This window comes from Pygocentrus nattereri, chromosome 16, assembly GCF_015220715.1.
Source record: "Pygocentrus nattereri isolate fPygNat1 chromosome 16, fPygNat1.pri, whole genome shotgun sequence".
NCBI lineage: Eukaryota > Metazoa > Chordata > Actinopteri > Characiformes > Serrasalmidae > Pygocentrus > Pygocentrus nattereri.
In genome coordinates this window covers 23,364,774-23,387,347 of record NC_051226.1, presented here as the reverse complement: position 1 = coordinate 23,387,347, position 22,574 = coordinate 23,364,774, and the positions used below count along the sequence as shown (strand labels likewise).

The 22,574-nt window shown below is 37.9% G+C and overlaps 2 protein-coding genes across 4 annotated transcripts; one reads left to right on the top strand and one right to left on the bottom strand.

Annotated features, from left to right (window-relative positions):
* The first annotated feature begins 594 nt into the window (after positions 1-594).
* On the top strand, positions 595-5,610 carry tlr22 (toll-like receptor 22). Of its 2 annotated transcripts, none has more exons than XM_017704383.1 (3): positions 595-629; positions 1,158-4,179; positions 4,265-5,610. In XM_017704383.1, exon 2 carries the CDS (start codon positions 1,275-1,277, stop codon positions 4,170-4,172), a length of 2,898 nt encoding a protein of 965 aa, XP_017559872.1. In that variant the 5' UTR covers positions 595-629; positions 1,158-1,274; the 3' UTR covers positions 4,173-4,179; positions 4,265-5,610. The 2 variants fall into 2 exon arrangements, with proteins under 2 accessions (XP_017559872.1, XP_017559871.1); XM_017704382.1 differs by having other exon boundaries at positions 596-629; positions 1,153-4,179.
* Positions 5,493-21,805, bottom strand: hnf1bb (HNF1 homeobox Bb). 2 transcript variants are annotated; one of them, XM_017704385.2, is made up of 9 exons: positions 21,336-21,805; positions 18,856-19,055; positions 17,543-17,819; positions 16,720-16,940; positions 14,090-14,235; positions 12,496-12,616; positions 9,819-9,968; positions 8,748-8,845; positions 5,493-6,913 (listed from the first exon to the last, which is right to left on the bottom strand). In XM_017704385.2, the coding sequence occupies exons 1-9, from the start codon at positions 21,671-21,673 to the stop codon at positions 6,893-6,895; spliced, it is 1,572 nt and encodes a 523-aa protein (XP_017559874.1). In that variant the 5' UTR covers positions 21,674-21,805; the 3' UTR covers positions 5,493-6,892. The 2 variants fall into 2 exon arrangements, with proteins under 2 accessions (XP_017559874.1, XP_017559873.1); XM_017704384.2 differs by having other exon boundaries at positions 17,543-17,747; positions 21,336-21,803.
* Positions 21,806-22,574: the final 769 nt, after the last annotated feature.

Genomic DNA, 22,574 nt, shown 5'->3' with positions numbered 1-22,574 from the left:
AAGACAGCTAATGATGAAGGTCTTAAAATGGAGCAAGAAAAATTGGTCACTTAAAATGAACAGTGTTTGTTTTTTCCCTCACTTTCCAGACTTCTACATTTACAGCATTTTGCTGACACTCTTATCCAGAGATTTGATCATTTTTACACAGGGTGGTGTTAGGAGTCTTGCCCAAGGACTCTTATTGGTATAGTGTAGGGTGCTTGAACCCCAGTCTACAAGGCAAAGGTGTTAACCACTACGCTAACCAACCACTTCTACAACAAAGGAAGCTCCATCTTCCATTAGTTAATATTTATATACTAACATATAACTTTAAAGGGCCCATATGATGGAAAACCAAATACCCCTCTCTTTTTAAAATAAGTTTGATGTATGTAAATATAAAATGAATCATGGCTGTTTTTGTTACATATAGATACAGCATGAGTGGACATAAGGGGAAAAAATAAATACAAGAAAAATGTATGACATGTAGGTCCTTTAATATTTAAAATATGGGTGGGACAGAATTCCACCATGACTCATCAGCTCCAAAAAACTTTCACTTCTGCTTCAAAGTAGCTGACCACACACCCTCATTGTTGAAACAGTCTCAGGAGATCTCATGAAGAGATACTGAGCTGACGGTATGTGATCAGTTTATGTATTTTTACTACATTCTGTAACTGATACTAGTCAAACTGTTATTATAAGCCTACCTGTCTATAATTAATAACAGATACATTGCTGTCAGTATTTTTTTCCTAAGAAAAAGTGATTGCATCAAACAATGCAAAACAGTGTTTGTGAAGTATAAAAATGGTAAAGTTAATGAAAGTGAAGATGCTGTGATTAAATTTCACACTTTCTGTTATTTTAAAGTGTGGTGAGATTAGGATCTTATTGAGAATAATGACATTGCAACAGAATGGAATTTTGCATGCATGGACCTTCGTCAGTGGTATTACTTCCTACTTTAGCTATCTCTTATTTTGTAGACAGAAGTTACAGTAAAAGGCAAAAGGATCATTTACATCCTGTTTCAGATGTATTTAAGTACTTCAGTACTTCAGTAAGCTGGTGGTTTGAGTAAAAATGTATTATTGTTGTGAATATCATTATGTTATCCAGATGCAACATGTGGCCATGCTTGACACTGTCATTTTTCAGACTAGGTGGGCTCTTTTCTCCAAATCAAATTCGCTGGATATGGTGTGATTTTAAAAGCAGGACCCATATTTAAGAAGAAGCATTTAAGAAGAGGCCTGGAAAGCAGCCCATCTTGATCAAGAATGGCAGGAAATCCTACAAAATGTTCAAATATTAACATACCACAAACTGTTCTCTCATTATGCATCTTAATTGTCCAGATTGGTGCATTTTCTTTACAGAACTGCACAGTTCAAGATGAGACTTTCCAGTTGAAAGTTCTATGCTACAAAATGGGCTTCTTTAAGGTTCCTGCAGATATTCCCAACAAGGTCAAGTATTTAGACATTTCCTTCAACTCCATTTCAGAAATCCAAGTCAAAGACTTTGAGGATATTTGGAACTTGAGTCATCTGAACTCATCAAACAACCACATCTCAAACATTCAAGACGGTACATCTCAACATTTTCCCAATTTGACCAATCTTAACCTGGCCCACAACAGGCTGAAAAAGCTATCAGGAGGTCTGCTGCAGGGACTAACCAAGTTGCAGGTGCTCCGCCTTGATGATAATGCAATTGAAAGTATTGACCCACATGCTTTTAACACTCTTTCCAGTTTAAAGGTGTTGAACCTCACAAAAAATAAGCTCAAGCAGATTCACAGAGTCCAACCTGTGCTTGCATCACCAAGTTTAAAGGAATTATTGGTTGGAAGTAACAGGTTTGACACATTTAACTCATATGACCTGTCAAGGAGATCACTGACTGTGACAAAAATGGATTTTTCTAACAATCCTTTGACTACCTTCCAAATAACAGACAACATTTTCCCTGTTCTAGACTACCTTGATATGTCAAACTGTGGTAAAAATACAAGCATGATGTGGAACATTACAGACAAGGCCTTCCTGAATTCAGTAAGAACACTTAACTTGAGTGGGGTCGACATTCCAGGAGAGAGCATAACTGCATTACTTCAGAACTCATCTTGGGCTTCACTGAATAAGCTAAGATTAAATGAAATGAAGGGGGTGAAGGTAGAAGCTCTTCTACAGGCTGCATGCTCACCTAAACTTAATGTATTACGCCTGAAGGGCAACAAAATCTCAAAGCTGACCAATTATATGTTTCAACACTGCTTCAACTTGACAGAGCTAGACTTGGCTACTAATGAAATATCTATTGTCTCTGCACCTGTATTCAAAGGACTAACACAGCTGAGGAAACTGCAACTACAGCTCAATAGATTGTCCCATGTCAACAATTCCTTTCAGTTGATCCCAACACTTGAGTTTATAGACCTGAGTAGAAACAGAATACATAAGCTAAACTGTTCTGACTTTGCCAATTTGACACTACTGACTCACCTCTACTTGTATGGCAACAGAATTTCGGAAATTAGATCCTGCCTGTTCAAAAATTTGCAGCATCTTGAAATCCTAAAGCTGGGAACTAATCAGTTACTGACTATTGGCAGCACTTTCGAACATGGCCCACAATCTTTAAGGGAGCTACAACTGACATACAATAAGTTAAGTGCAGTCACAAATGGAACGTTTAAGAGTTTGTCCAATCTTAGAGTCTTGGACATGTCTAACAATCAGATTTTCGAGATTAAAGGCCAAGCTTTCTCAGGGCTTATAAACTTAGCTAAACTGCTACTTTCTTCAAACAGGATAACAGCGGACACGATCAAAGATCCAAAAGTGTTTTTAGGCATGCCTAACTTAAAACTACTGGAGTTGTACAGCAATTTCATTAAATATAGAGAAACAACGTTGCACCTACCTCCTTTTGAACATTTAAAGTCACTCAAAATAATGTCTATTCATAGTCAACGACGGGGTATTGGCAAAATACCTTCAAACCTACTTCAAGGTTTAACCTCCTTGAACATGTTCTACGGTGGAAGCATGAACCTTCAGTATCTGCATCCCGACACGTTTAACTCCACCCTTAAACTTTGGTTTCTGGATCTCTCAAAGAATGCATTCGGAAATGAGCAGTCAATCTCTGCAGAAGTTTTCCATCCTATACAGCGGCTGACGAAGCTCATCCTCAAAAGGTCTCAGCTTCATTCCCTCAATTTCCTGTTAGATGCAAACCTCTCCAGACTGTCAGTCTTAAGAGCTTCTGAAAATACACTAGATGTCATTAACAAGACACTGATTCAGTCTCTGCCTCGGCTGAGGTACCTTGACCTGGAGAAAAATACCTTCACTTGTGACTGTAGCAATGCTTTCTTCATTGACTGGGCTATGAAAAATAACACTACCCAGATTGTCTACCTGAGCAAGTACGCTTGCAGCTACCCACCTTCACTAAGAGGCACGTACCTTGCAGACCTCAATACTGACTCTTGTAACGTGAATGTGGATTTTATCTGCTTTGTATGCAGCTCTGCCGTTGTAATCATCACCCTTTTGGTCTCTTTCATTTATCACTTCCTGTACTGGCAAGTGATCTATGCATACTACCTATTCCTTGCCTTCCTGTATGACAGCAAGAAGAAACAGATGCGCCACCAACATGAGTTCCAGTATGATGCCTTTATTTCCTACAATGCCCAAGATGAACCTTGGGTTGTTGAGGAGCTAGTGCCCAATCTGGAGGATGAGCAGGGCTGGAGACTGTGTCTACATTACAGGGACTTTGAGCCAGGAAGACCCATCATAGACAACATCATGGACGGAATATACAGCAGTCGTAAGACCATTTGTTTGATCACCCACAACTACTTGAGGAGCAACTGGTGTTCCAAAGAAATTCAGATGGCTAACTTCAGGCTTTTTAATGATCAGAAGGATGTGTTGATCCTGGTATTCCTGGAGGATATTCCCACCTGCCATTTGTCTCCTTATTATCAAATGCGTAAGCTGGTGAAGAAGAAGACCTACCTTAAATGGCCCAAACCTGGAGATGATGCCAGGATCTTCTGGCAGAAAATGAGACAGGCTTTAGAGACCAAGGAAGACCCAGACAAGCAGAACATTATTCTTTCTGGAGAAGAATGTAGACTTACATCAAGGATTCTATAATATGAAGGTAACTGTTCATTTGTTAAACATCAGTACTCTGTTTCTGTAGCCTAATCAGTGAAATGTTCTGAAACACTGTCTCATTGTTTTAGGAATATTGAAGAGGAGTAACAAGATGTATGTCAGCAGCATCTTACAGGCTTCTGCATCTAAAGGGGGTCCAGAAGGAGCTGACCTGGTGTCTCTTCTTTAAACAGCAGGCCTCTATGCTTTACGCCCCTGCTTTGACCTCTATCGACCTCCATCCTGGCTCCCTTTCTCTACACAGGTTATAATAACCGCTCTCTCTGTACTGCTGGAGAATACAGAAGAAGACTGTCACCACTGACTGAACTACTTTCTTTTTTTTGCTGGGAAATTCACAACAACCAGGTTCTCAATTTTACATTATCTTTCAAAGGGACCACTAATAACTTAAACTGCCTTTTGTTCTGACATCTATGTTCTACAATAGCTAACTAATGACATTCTAATGCACAGTATTATCGCTTGATTATTAGGACAAATTGTTCAAACACCAGAATGAGAGGGCTGAATATCGCTCAAGAGTTTTTTTTATAGCCTAAATGGATCTACATTGTCTAAAGGTCTATATGTGAGGCATATAGACACTTAAAAGAGAGTAAAAATGTTTGTTGTTTTCAATGAATTTGCACTATTTGTGCTTATTTTTAGAGCTTCTTGACCTATTCCTGCTGTGCTTCAGAAAAGATTGGGATTAATTTTAGACTACACTTTTCATTCAATAGGGAGCCTCCATTTAGAATGCTGTATAGTCCAGACTGTGTAGTCCAGCCTTAATGCCTGTTCAGCTAACTGACCCCATGAGTAGAAGCTGTTACTGTTCAACAATCTGATTGTTGATTCCACATCATTTATATTTTTTATATTCCAAACTTTCTTAACTGTACATGCATTGTGCATTATTCATGTTATCCATGACCACATGTCTTTTTGAATACTCACAATATTTCAGAAACTCCTATTCACTGTCTGTCTCTCTTAGAGTGCCTTCTGACTGCTGACTGAACAGTTCATTATTGCAGACATTCTGTTCTTCAGTATTAACTCTGACAGGCAGATCTTCCCCTTAAATACATTTGAGTGATTGAAAACAGCAGCTAATAAGAAGTGAGAAAACAAAGCAGTAAATGAATCAAAATAATGAGAAAATACAGTATATTGTATATTTTAAGATGCTTAAGATGCTTTTTGATAATAGTATGTTAAAGCATGTAATGTCATTTAGTTTATGTTGTTGTATAATTTATTTTAGCCTATTATCTCTATACTGTTCATATCATACATAAATCAATAAAATACTATGTATTTATGATGTTTTATTTTTGTGACAATTTTGTTCAATTTTCAAAAAACGGTGTAATAAACACACCAAATATGCATGATACCAAATACAAATTCTGACATGAACCCTAAAGTTGGTGTCTTATGAGTGATTTAGAGGTGCAGTAGAGTTTGTGGTCGTTTTTTAAAAAAGTACTTTTTCCTCCAGGTTACATTAAGTGGCTTTGGTTTTTTTCCCTTGGGAAAATACACATTTGAATCACATTCCACAAAGGTCACATGGTGAAAGGACAAGCGTAATGACTTCTTCACTTCCTCATGGTGGCTGCTCAACTGAGTTTTCACGCCTTTTGGCCACAAGGAAATAGACCTGGGTCTAGAATGGGGTCAATCTGGAAAAGAAAACATACGCCCCATCCTATCACTCCATCTCAGAATCTCTCAATCTACTGCCACTGTTGCCCATCTTACTTAAACTACATGTCCTCTATAGAGTTGTACATATTTTGCATTTCTCTTCCAAGAATAAAGCATTCCACTTTTAGTGTTGTTCTTTAAAAATAATTTCAATATACACAATGTTTTACAACAGTATAAATATGATCCAATGATTCCAGAATTTACATACACTAAAAACATTATTAAGGCGACACATTTTCACAATTCCACAACAGGGTGGTGTAAAATCAGTCCCTGAGAGACAATTACTGTTGCATCTTGCTGAATGATCTTATTTGGCAAAAACAGTCAATGGGGCATTTTTGTATCCTGAACATGTCTAGAATTTGGTACACAGAAATGATTTTCATAAAAAAATAAGAATCAACACTACATATATCAGAGTTAGCGATTTAGGAAAAAGAAAAAACTGTCCGTAAATTGACCATTACGTTCTCTTGCTTGACCTCATCACAATCCACATAAATTTAACAGGAAAATATGGAGGAGGAGCCTCTTATACAGAGAATTTCAACTGAGATGATTCAAGGTGGCTGCAGCATCCACAGAGGTAACGGTCTGATTGTCGAAGAACAGCTCCAAGCAGTCTTTTGCAGAAGGTCCATGATGGCTTGTGTGCACCCTTTTGAACAGGAATCTTGTTATAGGTCCTCTGTAAATGTTCAGTAGATGATGAAGGCTGGTCAGCAGAGAGGGTGAGTGAGCATCCTTAGATTTAAATTTGTTGAAAAGTTGAGCAGAAAATGCCTTGATCATTTAGGCTATTGGGCTCAATGATCACGTTCCAGCAGGTTGTCACAGCACCATCCACTCATTAGTAAAATCAACATAGGACTCAAGACTCCTGGTTTATCATCTACTGCAGTCAGTTTTTTTCAGAGGTCACAGTATCTACTGTGGCTTAAGGGACTCCTCTTGCTTAGCTGCCAAGGAAGGTCTTTCACAGGTGAACACTTTCACCAAGCCTGCAAAGGGCACTAGAAGAAAGAAAAAGAGGATTACAATAGCCTGTGGTGAACATAATTACTTCATATTTTGCTATTAGGTGTATAATTATTCACAAGAGTCACAATTTGGCTCTGTACTACACAGTGCTGTCTCGACTCAATATGTTTTCAAATACCACAAAAATAAGGCAAGAGGCAAGCTTGAAAATGTTTACATAAAACATAAAAGTACAATATTTTATAATAAAGCATAATGTTGTGATAACCACTGTTCATTTATTTATTTTCCAGTCCAGAAAATCAGAATAAAGGAGAAAATATATATTTAATAGAAAACTACACACAAGTGCCAACAACTATGTATAATATTGTAGTATTTAGTTTGCCCACTCTTTGTCATTATTACAACTTCCAGTCTTTTATAGAGACTTGCTTTCAGTTTTTCACACCTTTATAGTTCAGTCTAAAAAGTTCCAGTTGCACTTTCTGCTTCTCACAATCCAAGTCATCTCAAACACATTTAGTGTTGTTGAGATCTGGACTCTGGGTTGGTCAGTCCATTGTTCTGAAGACACCAGCAGTTTCTTTTCTGGATTTGCAAACTTTATTGTTTTGTCTCTTTCCTTTTTGCAGTAACAGCTTCTAGACAGTCACATAACCTTTCAGACCCACCATGCTGAGTTCTTTTCTCACACTGGAAGGAAGCAGGAGTGGAGCTTTAGTTGCTCCTGTCTCTCAAAGATGAAAGCTCTAAGTACTGTTTATCTGTAAGCACCGTTCTCTAGATCTTCTAATAATTTTTTGAACTCCTGTTTTTTACTTATTTTCCGCTCACTTTCTCCTTTGTATGTATAACTGGATTATCTTAAGACTAATTTTCTGATACATCTCTCCTGAAAATGGATAACTTGTACTTGTAATGGCCTTTTTGTCTGGAAATTCAATAAATGAAGGCTCTCTGACTGTCTTTTTTCAGAAGAGGGATGGTCTCCCTTACGGGGGACTTGCTTGTTCAATGTTTTATTAAACTTCATGCAAAATAATGCAGTATTAAATGATTTTCTTTGCTCCAATTTGTCAAAAGTATTGCTTGATTCTTCTTCATATTGAATTCAGAGGTTCACATTGAATGAAACAATACTATACAATTTATACCTTTTACATATCCACAGAAGTTAATATAAGTTTATATTTATTGCATTAAATATAGTAAAAGTATTGTTTGTGCTTTGTTTTTTTATAGGACGATGCTGTATTGGAAGTGTATTTGTGTGTAAAATGTAACACAGCCTTTACTCAGTTTCACTTTAGCCACTCACATTTAACTATAATTCCCTTTCTGTTTTTAATTTCGGTTGATTTTCTGTTGCTCACACTGCCTGCTTTTAAGATGTAGCATTTTAGCTGAGACTAAATGTATTACAGAAAGAGAAGAAAAGCACCTTACAACCTTAAGGTTCTATACTGATAGATGCTGGATGTACTATGAAGCTTTAGGGTACTCAGTACTTAAGCTGTTTTTGTTAACACAGAAATTTCGCACATACTCAAGTTAATTTTACTAATATTTTTTTAACTTAAATAATCACTTCAGTGAAATGACAATACCTTTACTTAAGTATGGGTTCAAGTCATGTCATCACGCTGTATCCAGGAACCCATGTACTATGCTTACAGAGAAGGACAATCCAGCCATTGAGTACTAATGTGGTACAAAAGGCTGAACTGACACATATATTTACTTGAGCAGATGATTTAAGTGCTCTGCTGTATGTCTCTGTGGGAAGTTGGGCCTTCCTTATTTTTTGAAAGTGTAAAGCCTGGAGCAGTGAGAGCTTAAGTAGTCAAGCCTAAAGAGAATTACCTGCTTGTTAGAGCCCAGATGAGTGATAGTGCTTGTATCCATGGAGGAGAATCGAGCTGGGTGGGAGTACTGAGGAGGTTCCTGCTTGGGGGAGTACACTGAGGAAGGGACCAAAAAGGGAGTCAAACAACAGGTCATCAAGAAGTCAATACTGCCATTCAAAAGTTTGAAATCACATCATATTAAAATAGTCATATTCATTATTTTATTCAATTGTAACTTACACAGTGTGTATTAAAATGAAATTAATTAATGACAATAATAAATAATATACAGTAATGATGTATTTAATTTCCTATCAGGTTTTCTACCTCAAGGTTTGATAACAGGCTTTGAAATAGGAGGCATTCTGTCCAGGACATTTATTCTAACTTCATTTTCAATGGTATGCTGCTAAATCACTTCAGAATCATCTACACATTTACAATGTCTTATTATTTTACTAATTACTTGCAACCTACAATGAGGTCCAAAACTCTGAGACCAATACAGAAAACTTTTTGTTTAAGGCATATTTAAAGTAAAATCTTTAAAATATTTATAAAAACTTTTGAATTTCTTACTCTTTGGTCCTCCTTCTGCTTTGAATAATGACACTGTTCACTCATGATGGCATGAACAGCACTAGCATGTGCAAAAATCTCAGATGACTAGACCAAATCCAGCTGAGAGTCCTCTGAACACAGGCTTAAATGGAAGAGCTGACCTTTCTGTGCAAAGGCCTTAACATGGCCAATGTAACAAATTTGCTTACATTTGAACAGTGACCTATAAATAGTAAATTATTTTAATTGTCATAACTTTTCTTTGTTTTAAATGTTTCATAATTCTAAAACTTTTCATCGTTTATTTCCTGGTTGAAATGAAAAATTCTAATATTCTAATCATAAATGTGATCTCAAACTTTTGAACCCCACTATATGTAGTCAAACATCACCATATTAGAATAATTTTATATATTTTTTTATTTTTTATATTATTTAACTGTTTTACTTCATAAAGTATATAGTATTATATAGTAGTGCAGGTTTCTAAGGAGCATGTATCTGCAGACATGTGCAGAATACTCACTGTGTGAGTGTGTATAGGGCTGCTGTGAGGAGTGCACAGTGGTGAGGGGCGTGAGGCCGGAACTGTGAGGGAACTGCATGGGCTGCAGAGTGGTCAGTCCTGACACACTGTTAATGACAGGTACACTCTGAGCAGGAGGGGAACTCAGGCCTGAAGAAGAAGAAAAAAGAAGAGCATTGTTAATTTTACACTAATTCAGGATCAGCAGCCCCCATCCAAACCCAGAACTTTAACCCCTTCAACTCTAAAACTGTCTTCCTCTCTCTCTTTACATACATAACATACAAAGTATTGCTTACTGCTGTTTAATAATGACATAAAAACAGCGTAGCTTATAGAAGTGCAGTACAATATTTTTGCACATCCAGCATTAGCAGAACTGAAGTTTGCAATTTGCATTCTTCTACATGTAAAAGTAAAATTTTACACTAAAATGATGAACTTCAGTAGTCAGAGGTCTGATAAATCGCCAGGCAGTACAGATGTTGTTGTCTAATATGTAACTGATTAAAAAGCAGATTTGTCACAGATATACTAGAGTAGATTGTCCTGTGACCACTGATGAAGAACTAGAGGATGATCAATATAAACTGTGCAGCAGCAGATGAGCGGTCATCTCTGACTTTATATCTACAAGGTGGACTGACAAAGTAGGAGTGTCTAATAGAGTGGACAGTGAGTGGACACAGTGTCTGATCCACTCAGACCAGCGCAACACACACTAACACATGGTACCAAATGGTACCTGCTCTGTGAGGGTCCATGGGGGTCCTGGCCACTGAAGAACAGGGTAAAAGGGGGCTAACAAAGTATGCAGAGAAACAGATGGACTACAGTCTGTAATTGTAGATTTACACAGTGCAGCTATACAGTAAGTGGAGGTGACAAAATAGACAATGAGTGTAAAAACAAGGAGGCGGTCATAATGTTATGCCAGATCGGTGTATGTGGTACCTAAACTGAAAAAAGCCCATTTCGAATTCAGTTTTTATAACATCACCATTGTAACCAATGCATTTACTTATTTTTGCCTTTTGAATAACGCGTAATATAGGGCACCCAGTCAAAACAAAGATCATATACATCATATACATCAATCAAAGTACAATAACAAATATATTCTGTTTCATTCTTAAAAGTAAAAGAGGTTGGGAAATGGTCACATGAATTTTAATAAATGTACATAAACCCACACAAACACTAAGTGGACGTAAATAAACAACTGCAAGAATAATGTAAGATATGGGCCTGTGTGTAATTAAATAATAGGCATTAATTCTTCAATGACAAATTTGACTTGAGTTTACTGCATCAAGGCCACCCCATCATTACATTCACCACTGCTGGACAAACACAGACAGACCTAAGCTGAGTCAGGCCGACTCTGCAGAAATAACTTTAGTGATTTTACTTTGCATCAACATGTACTGCAACACAAGACAGAACCTTTTTACACTTTACAAAAGGAGAACTATTCATAGACCTACATATGAATTTACATAATTTCCCCCTTGTGTTGACACGTGTTGGCTGTTACTTATTAATTTTTGCACAAGAGCTACGACGCTAATGTAGCTAAGCGATGGAAGCTGATGCTCCACCATGCTCATCACGCACTTGCTTTAAACTGGGACTACTTGCTAAGCAATCTCAAATAGATTTGCTTATGTGGTTTCTGGCACTGTATAATTCACTGTTATCAGTTAAACATACCAAAGTACATTATATAGCAAAAAATATATACAATCCTGTTTCCAAAAAGCTGGGACACTGGGCAAAATATAGATAAAAACAGAATGCAAAGATACAGTTGATCACTGCATCCACAAATGCAAGTTAAAACTGAGGTGAAGTGGAAAAGTGTCCTGTTATCAGTGAACAGTTGAAAAACCAGTATCTGTGATGGTATGGGGGTGCATTAGTGCACATGGGTGACTTACCCATCTGTGAGGGCACTATTAATGCTGAACGATATATACATGTTTTGGCAACATATGACATCCAATGTCTTTTTCAGCAAGACAATGTGAAACCACATTCTACATGTATTACAACAGCATGGCTTCATAGTAAAAGAGTCCTGTCCAGAACTGTCACCTATTTAAAAAAACATTTGGCACACTATGAAATGAAAAATATGACAAAGGAGACCCTGAAGTGTTGAGCAGCTGAAATCCTGTGTCAAGCAAGAATGGGAAAATAAATCACTTTCAAAACAACAGCAAGGTCTCCTTAGTTCTCAAACACATACAGACTGTTGGTAAAAGAAGACGAGATGCAGTGTTAAAATGCCCTTGTCATACATTTTCTTAAACATGCTGGCATCAAATTTAAAAGGGGCATATTTATCAAAAACACTCAGTTTGACTTTTTACTATTTTTAATTAAACATAGGGTTTAAATCATTTGCACATCATTACCTTCTATTTTTATTTACATTTTGAACAGCATCCTAGCTTCTGGAAATGTGGTTGTATAATATATCATTGTCAACAGGACAAAAGTCCTGCATATTGGATTTCTTGTCAAACTATTCCTTCAAAAATATGCAGTATATATATAGATCATCTCACATGCACTGCATATTCTATCACACTTCAGTCAAATCTTTAAGCAATAATAGTAAATTCAAATAAAAGATAGTAGTTAAAGAGAGGTGGAATGGAGCTGAACTGACTCTGTGCAGTGAGGGTCATGATGAGGCTCTGGGCCTGCTGGTGATGATGTGAAGACTGAGACAGACTGTGGATATTGGTCAGAGTGCTCACTGGTGGCAAGACTCCACCTGAGGCAGAGATCTAGACACACACACACACACAAAATAAACACACATAAGACACTCAAATTTATTACAAGTCAGGTCATGGGTTCTCAATTCTTGGAGAACAAATGTCCTCTCTATCTTCAAAGTGTATCTTTGAGGGTGAGCGGCTGGACTGAGAATACATAGCAGTGAGTCATGTTTATTAGAGGGCTCATTCACTCCAGTCATAAAGTAGAGTGATGACATTATTATAGTGTTATGGGCGCTGCCCACACTTGCTACTCTGTGACCCAGTTCATTCCACATTATATGCAACAAGAAGCCACCTTACTACACCAATCACAATCTCCAAAATAATGCTTTTATTCATAAAAGTGATGCGTTGGAGCAGTGCGTGAATTAAACCTATAAGCGTAGCAATGACTGGATCAGTAAACAGTGAGAAAAATGCAAAAATCTAAATTTTAAATATATTACAGTGCAAAAGTTTGGGATCAATTACCATAATAGTTATCCAGTAATTACTTATGTCAGAGGTTCCCAATCTTTCGCAACTTGCGGACCACAGAACCAACAAAAAAAAGTGCAGCCTACAAGAAGATGAAACAGATTCCTCCACTTTTTTCAGATGACCAGTTTAGATGGCAGATGTTGTTTGGCTGTGTGTTAGGATAATGAGAGTAGAACTGTCATAAATAGGTCTGGCTTAATTTATCAGTTTTACATTATGTTAAGTTTCCAAGTCATTTCCTACACACATGAAGACTAAGGCCAGACACTCACTACAGTATTTTCTTAATTATGTGCCTGCTTCACTTGCAGATAGCCTGGTCTTGATATCTTTCCTTTTAAAACCAGTTTTTAACCATTTATCCATGACAAATGTTAATGAAATACAAACATAACTAGTCTGCCTTTTTCCAGACTGATCAATGAGCTTATAAAAATTACGGTTGATTTGGGAAATAATTATCAAAACAAAATGTGGTTGGTTAGTTGATTGGTTGGATGGATGGATAGTAAGTGCAAAGCGATTAGTGCAAGACTACAGCAGATATACAAATATAAGAAATATACATATTGTACACACACTAATACTATCTCGTTTTGTATTTTGTAAGATTTTGTCCCCGCTTTTTGAATATGGGCCATTCTGGATATTAATTCTATTATAATTTCATTCTCAGGGCTGCGCAACATTCTCAATATTATATACAGTTCTGTTCATCTTTGAATATTTCTTTCTTTTACACCTTTCTACAAACTGTTTGAAATTAATGAAATATTAGTATCATATTAGAATCCTTTTATCTGTAACAACACTGGTTTTATATTATTCAAAACTGTTTCCAAACTTCTAAAAGGTGATTCTAAACCTGTGAACACATGTTTATTTTCTAGTTTCAGTGTTTACGCCAAAGTATCGCCAAAACAGCCTTTATTTACAAAGACCTCAAGCTGAGGCTGCTGCTGATATTTGCACTATTCTACTACACCAGACACTCACCATCTTGGCTTCAGGTGATAACAGGCTGTGACAGGCGTCCAGGCCAGTTGGAGACACCTGTTGTAACACCGACTGGCTGTTGCCAAGGTGACTGATGGCCGTTGAGGAAGTGACCTCACTGCTTCCTTGTTGGCTGTACCTGAGTTCTACGAAAAGGAGGGAGAGGGAGAGAGAGAGAGTTTGTAGCTGCACAGCCTGACCTGGTTTGTGTATCTGTATATGACCTCGTTTGCTGCATACCTTTGTATCAGCTAATCGATAAGAGTCTGTACTGAACAAACACACCTAGACATCAAACGAGACCATTCCTTCAAATTCACTTCCATTTTCTCACGGCTTTCTTTCTGGCTCTTAAACGTTCACAATCAGCTGATCTTTCCAAACTAGTTCTAACAAACTTTTGACTTCTTCATTTCTGTAATCAGGCAGGCAGACACACAATTGCAGAATGTTTCAGCAGCCAGAGGTCAGCGACTGCAGCAGAATACACAGTACAAGCAAACATGCAGTTCTCTGACTCACACACTTCTGACGTAACACGTAATCCAACTGCAAACATTCTGTGAAATTTAGTCTGTTTCACAGCTGTAGGTTCACAAAGACACAAAAACAGACAACTGTGTTTACAAGTTTTTAAGTAGTTAAATAATAGACTAATTTTCTTTTAGATCAGGGCCAGCAACGGCATTTGATTTGGCCCCATTGAAAGCCATCCTAACTCCACCCCCTCAACTAATGAGGAAAGAAATATATTTTAATACTATATATTCCAGACATTTAATCCTTACTTTACTTTTAAATTGCATTTCTGAAGTATTTTAGTAACAAAATATAGTGTAATTTAAGAAATAATTTTTAAAGCAATTATAAACAACGTGAAACCTGCCTATCTTACTGTATACCATGTTGCCTTTTTGGCACTCAGCCCATTATAAACATTGCACTTTTGCCCTCCAACACAAGATTGGGCACCTCAATCTAGATCTAGAAATTTTCTAAACTTTAAGGCTCTGTATGTGAGCCCACATTTAATTCCTCACTCTCACAACTACACAACTCACATGTTAGACACAGAGCTTAACAAATCATTTTTAGCAGTTACGGAATATTACGTCTCAAGACTTAATAACTGAACTAAAAGTGGATTTAAAAAGAGCACTTGAATTTATGGAAAATTATTTGCGGGTTTAATTTGGGCTCTGCTATATGTGCCAAGCCCTGGTTTTGAGTTAATCGAGAACTGACCCCAAGCATGTGGCAAGACTTTTATGTGCTGCACTCATAAAGGTGTCTACAGGTGTGGCTGTGTGCTTTGGCCAACAAAGGAATTTCTGATTACACACACACACACATAAATATACTCACACAAACACAGAAACAATGCAGTAGTCACTTTACTTTCCAGCTCATTTGCTCTCACCTTTCAGATTTTCTCCTCTGTTAGGCAATAAATATTCATGTTTGAGAATACACATCATCTACCTGCATTCCACTAAGTGAGCATGCATGTGCGAGTGTGTGTGTGTGTGTGCTTTACAGTGTTTAGGCCAGCCAAGAAAACTGTTTATCTGTGTTTTTTGCCTACATTAACTAAAAATAAATATAAATACTGTAAAAAAAAACACAATAATTTTACTTTTTAAAAAGTTCAGAGTAATTTGTGGAAGATGGTTAGAGGAACACAGGTTTGGATCCTCTTTCCCTCAATATATCCTAGCCTTTGCACAGACTTGTTCAATTCTGCCATCAGTACACTTGATTCCACTTTTACTTAACTTGAAGTACTAATAACAGCTCAATTTTTCTCCTTATATCTACTCGTGATGTTTGACCATTTTCCAACCTTTCCTAATCCCTTAAACATTAAACAAGCTGTTTTTGTTACTGTGTCTGCTATACCTGAAATGTCTAAATGGCCTCTGTTCTGGTTGGCTGCCCTGCGTTGTCTGTGCTGAATGGTACATTTTAAAACTTTAATAATGTTCACACTATAATCTAGACACCCTTCTAATTAGTGAATTTAGCTAACGTTAAGGTGCACCCATTGCTGGCAAAGGCAATACAATGGGTTGCTCTGACATAGCCACAAGAGATAACCATGCTCAAGCATCGGCTACAGGGATATAAAGAAGTATAAGAGCAGTGATCCAGAGGTAATCATCCAACATCCATCAGTATCTGACCTCACTAATGCTCTTGTGGCTAAATGCAATCAAATCCTGTCACCAATGTTCCAACATCTACTGTTAAGTTTTCCTGAAAGAATAGAGACTGTTACTGCAGCAAAGGGAGACAAACTCCCAGTTAGTATTGTTTGATTTCAGAAGAAACATGGGACGCACAGTTGTCTACAAACTCTCTAGCTGAAAAAGTAGGGAAATGAGTTTTTCTGTGATATTGGCCCTTCAAAATGAAGCACTGACAGATATAAAATTACAATTCATTCTATTAATCTTTACTGGTACATATTCTGAAAGAGGGGGCTAGCAGATAGATTACATGCAGACGGACTTTCAGTGGCAGATAAACAGTTTTAAATAAACTTTTCTCAGGCAGCCTTATACTTTTAAGAGACAGGCAGAGAGAATAAAAATATAAGCTCTCAGTAGAGACAAAATCTGCTATCTTACTTGTATCTGTGCTGCTGTGATGGTGGTGCTGGTGTGCTGCTGAAGGAGGCATTAGGGGGTTCAGGCTGTGAACAGGATAAGCATCCATAGCCAGCTTCTGTCGGAAAGCCTCTTCTTTGCGCCGGTTAGCAAACCAGTTATAGACACGGACCTCTGTGACCAGGTTAGAGCCCAGACCATGAGCTTTAGAGGGTGACACACCTCTCTGTACGCACTCAGCCCTGCAAATAACACAAAAAAAATCACTCAAGCACACCCAAACAGCACAAATTTTACACAAATATTTCAACAATTTTCTGACTACCCAAATATCGTTCATCAGCTTGATGTCTGAAAATTAGTCATATGCAAAAGTTCGAACATGCCCCCACACCCCCCCTCCCCAAAATTAACTGTCCAAATGCAAATTTTAGGGCACCCAAACTTTTGCCCAAGTACACGGCATAGCTAAAAACAGTAAAAGCCATCACGCATCTTCTCTTTACTTTTTACAATTTTTTTTTTTACAAAAGTCTGTCATAGCACCTAAAACAAGTCTATCTGACCCTACTTAACACCTGCATGATGCTAAGTGGAAGCTATAAGCTTCTATTACTTGATAGATACATTCGCTTTGTAGCTAAAGTGAAAAACCAAAGAAGCAAACTTCAGACATTAATCATGTCTTGGCTGATTGACCACATTTAGGTAAGAGAAAAAAAACAGGAGAATTTGGTTTTTGGCTGAACCAGTACTTCTATAATAAATAAGCTGTTTACAGAATTGACTGTTATAAACTAGTCTGATCTCAGTACTATCTCTGCCCACTTTAGGGAACTCTAACCTGTTGCATTCCTCCACAAGTGCCTCTCTCTCCTCTTTGCTGGGGTTCTTCTGTCTCTCATAGGCCTGGTACAGGATCTCCTGAGATGCTGGCCCCCATTTGAAGCGGTTCCGCCTCAGTCTTTTTGAGCCTGGCTCACCTTCGTCCCCCAGCGGCCCTCCAGGACCCCCCGCAGTGCCCACACTCTGCCCGACATGGCTGAACTCTGGGAAAAAAAACAGTACCTGATCCTGACTGCCTGAGTCACTGGGGTCAGAGCCCTCAACACGGTCGAACTCTGTGAAAATAAGAGGAGGAAATGATTGGATGCAGAGTAAAGATACACGACAGGACTGAGTGAGGGAGTCCCACAGAGGAAGATAAACGACTGTTCAAAAGTCTGGAATCAGTTTTTTTCAATAATAAGAAAACAATTTTAGCATATAAAATTATTCTAATAGCCTTTCAAAAGATTTGAAATAATTAGTAAGACAAAATCGTAACACGAATAAAAATGAGGAAATGCTAGGTATGAATTCATTTTTAATAATAATCTAGAATTCCTCATATTTAAAAGTGAAGATCAAATCTCAGGGAGTAAAACTAGATAATTAGAGTTCTTATTTCATAAGGTCTTCATCACAGAATTCTTAAAAACATTGAATAAAGCCTCTAAGAATATAATTTGGTGAATACTTAATATCCAACATTACCCACACTGTATAATTTCTTTTCATGTATAAAATAATGAACTCTTAACCAAGTGATTCCAAACTGGGAAAAGACAATAAGGTTCATCGTGGATTTTCTTAATAAAGTTAATACATCTTTTAATGCACTTAAATATGGTATTTTATCTGCAAGGTTTAGTGCACAATTCATATTTATTTACAGAGTTTAACATAATGGAAAAAAGCTAAAACAAAAGAATCAAATATGCTAAAAGTTTGGCACAAGACATAGTTATGATTTTTTTTTTTGCAATATATTAAGTTCAGTAAATAAACAGTAATTTTGTTTTAAAATGTGCAGACGGATGTTCTCTATAGAGTTCTCTACATAGAAAAAATCATGTCATTTGGCCAAATTTTGCATAACACTGTTACTAAATAATTTATATTACTGAACAATAAGTCTTAAATGAATAACTGTAAAAACAATAAGCCTGCAGCAGTTGTAGGGGTTAACCAGTGAAACTGTTTAAACACTAAGAAATAAGATCCTGAAACAAAAACCCCATTTCATACAACATTATTTTTGTTAATAATAATAATAATAATAATAATAAATAATGATAATACTTAACAACAAAAACCTGTAAAATGTAAACTTACGTCGGTTGATTTCTTGCTGTTTCCTCACATACCAGGTGTAGAGCGCAGCTCGTTTGGTTGTTTTCATGGGGGTTCCTTTATTAAGGTGCTGTGAGAGATGAGACTGATTCAGTCCTGTAACGTCCACCACCTCTCGCTGAGGGATATTGTGCTGCTGCATGTAGCTCTTAATGGTGCGGGCTGCTCGCCATGGATCCTCACTAAAAGAGATACACAGCAAGGGCTATTAGCCAATACAACAACAGCAATAATAACAACAACAAAAACAACAACAATAATAATTACATAATAACTTTATTAATAATAATAATAAATATTGTTATCATGAACAATATTAGCAAGTGTTATGTTTTTTGTAACATTAGCGATTAGCTTTCATTATACAACAACTAGTATGTATGTAATGTATGTATATATATATATATATATATATATATATATATATATATATATATATGTAGTATTACTACTACTACTAACATTAATATTATTATTAATAATATCATTATTAAATAAACTGATTTGTTATTATTCATTATTTGCATTGATAATTACATTAGTTACATTATATTATAACATTACTATTAGCATTAGTATTACTACTACTACTAACATTAATATTATTATTAATAATATCATTATTAATAAAAACTGCTTTGTTATTATTCATTATTTGCATTGATAATTACATTAATTACATTATATTATAACATTATATTAGTATTACTACTACTAATCAGAAAAAGACCTTTACAATAAAAAGGTGTTTGAGTTTTTGGTTCCAGTGTTCTTGAGTTATAATATACAGGCCCACAGAGCCTCTCTATATGACTTATGATGATATAATATTAATATTGCCTACACAGCACTAACAGTAAAGGCAGTCGCAATGATATAAATGCGCAGTATCATATAAACATGTCTGCTCATAAACAGTTTTGCAACAGACGGTTCAGACTGTGCTGATGAACCGGGGCTGCTGTCTCTTCTGTCTGGTGTCTGTGCGCTGGTGGTCTCTGGATTAAATGCGCTGTATCTGTAGACGGATCAGTGAAGGACTCAGCCGCGTGTCTCTGTGATCTCCACACTGTGAGTAGTGGATGTGGAGGATGTGGGTGACCAGTCCCTCTGTTTGTTTTTAGGAGTAAAACCCTCCGCGGGCTCCGGGATGTTGATTTAGGCCTATAACTCTGGACAATGAATAACTAACATATCTATTCTCTCTAATCATACGACATGTGTATCTTTCTGTTGATGATTTATAGAATTAAATTAATAACAACAGCTCCACGTGGTTTCGGTTTGGTCTCTACAGCGGCACGCCGAGAGACTTTCAACCGGCAGCGGTAGCTTAACGTCTTACAAAGTGAGCAGAGAGACAAGCAGCAGTGAGACTCGCAGCGCGGAGAGACTGAGGAGAGGAGAGGAGAGGAGAGGAGAGGAGAGGCCGAGCTAGTCAAACACCGAGCACAGGCAGCGCTGAGAGAGTCGGGCACAACGCGACCTGAACATGTGCCGCGAAACAAAAAACAGACAACAAAAAACGGGTCAAACTAATTTTATTAAAAGCGCTGTAAAAAGGATTTTTCTTCTTTCGAAAAGCTCATTCAGACTAACCATGTCGACCAGCTAATGTTGCTAATATATAGCGTTTAACCGTTACTTTTTAAAATTCAAATAAACGCGTTTTAATCTATTGCAATGCCATACATATAATCAATAATCAATGATGAATATTAGAATATTTTTCTAAATACCTCTAATAATAATTAAACAGTAAATGAAGCGGCTCGTACCCCGTTGGCCTGTGAGAGTCAGCGGGCTGTAAACAGAGGGAGCTGAATCCGGACTCAGGCTGGATCACCCGCGGCAGCTTTTAGCAATTTAATAAATCATTTTCTAAGCTGCCGTGTTAATTGTCCCTTAAACAGTGTAAAGTGAAACTTTCCCAAATAACCGAGTATCTTAACCGGCCCGTGTGGGTAACGTTACCTGGCCACGGCGCTCAGACACGCCGCTCGACTTGAACCAAAACACAAACAGACCGTTTAGCCTCCGCTTCGCCGTTTTAGCTTAAAAACCACACTCAAAAAACGAGCCTACGGTGCGTTAATGCCCCTAACAGGTGGCCTGAATATGAGTTAACCAAACCACTTAACTTCCCAAAAACAAATGCCTCAAACAAACGGACCTCTAACCTGCGAAAGAGCATCATTAATTTTAGCTCCATGTTTCCTGCTGAGTATTTCTGTGTATAAATTCCCGGATCTGCAGCTGTTCACTTTAAAACTGGGTTAACTGCGCTGCTGTTCACTAAACCATCCTATTATAACAGGAAGCCTCGGCTCTGTCAGTCCAAACTACCTCACATGTTGCCCACATCAGAACTAACTAACTAAGTGTTCTGGGTGTCTTGACCCGTTTTAACCCGCTCTGCTGGGTGTTTTTAGTGTTTTTCACTGAAACTGATCCACACTCACGCTAGCATCCGCTCGACCTGAGCGCGCTGCTGCTCCGCCTCCTCGGTGTTCAGCGCCTGGAGCTCCCGCAGGATGGGCGGCGTGTCCCGGTCCTCTCCGTCCTCCGAGCCCTCGTCCCCGGACACTTTGCTCACTCTGCCGAGCGTCAGCAGGACCGGCTTGGAGTCGCTGTCGCTGGCCGGGGAGAGGGGCCGCTCCGTTTTGATGCCCAGACCGGGCGGGCAGGGCGGGCAGGGCGGCAGGTCCTCCAGCGCCTGCAGCAGCGCGTCCTTGGTGAGGCCGGAGTCCAGCAGGGCGCTCAGCAGCTCCTGTTGAAGGGAGGTCAGCTTGGACACCATGTCAGTAAAACATGAAGCCGGCGGCGCGGCAACGCGGGGAGAACACTCCGGGAAACTCAGCCTGGTGGTCTGAAGGAGGAAAAGTTTCCAGTCAGTACATACATAAACCTCGGACTCGTGTGAGTCCGCAGTGAGATCATGAGTGAAATGGCTAAACTCACCTGCTGCTGGGAGAGGCCCCGCCTCGGCTATGGGCGGGGCTTAACGCTCAGCCCCGTTAAACAGAACCACGTTCTGCTCGTTATTATGCAAATATATGCGACTTTGGCCTTGAGTCTGTGAGCTGAGTGGAAAGGATCGGTTTACTTGCCCGTTCATATTCATTTCCAACAAATCTGTAAAAAAAAATAAAAATTGTGTCAGAGTTTTTCAGCAGAAGAAAATATTTGTTCATTTAAAGTAATTCACATGTTCTTACTAAGGTTGGGCGTACATAAAATATAGAGATTATAATATTACACTTTGATCGTCACACTAGACCACTTTATATCAGCCTTCAGAGAAAACTAAACAGTAAGAAGAGATAGGACTAGAGAGAATATCACTCTATGGACAGAGAAACGTCCAGTTCTGGTTTAATAATAATCCAAGTTCTTTAATAGTTTAATAATCATTCAATCAGCCTCCATCAGAGCTTTTCAGTTACCCAAAAATAAAGGCAGGTCAGTCCCATTAATTAAACGATGAATTAAATGTAGTATACTGCCACCAACCAAGGATTTACAAAATGAGAAAATTTCAAATGAGCAGTAAAAACACACACACACACACACACACACACACACACACACACACACAAATATTCACTTAAAGATGCAGTTGGGCCAAGATCATTCAATCTAGGAAAGATAGGATTTACTTAATATATTTAAGCTCAGAAAATACATTAGTACTATAGTCT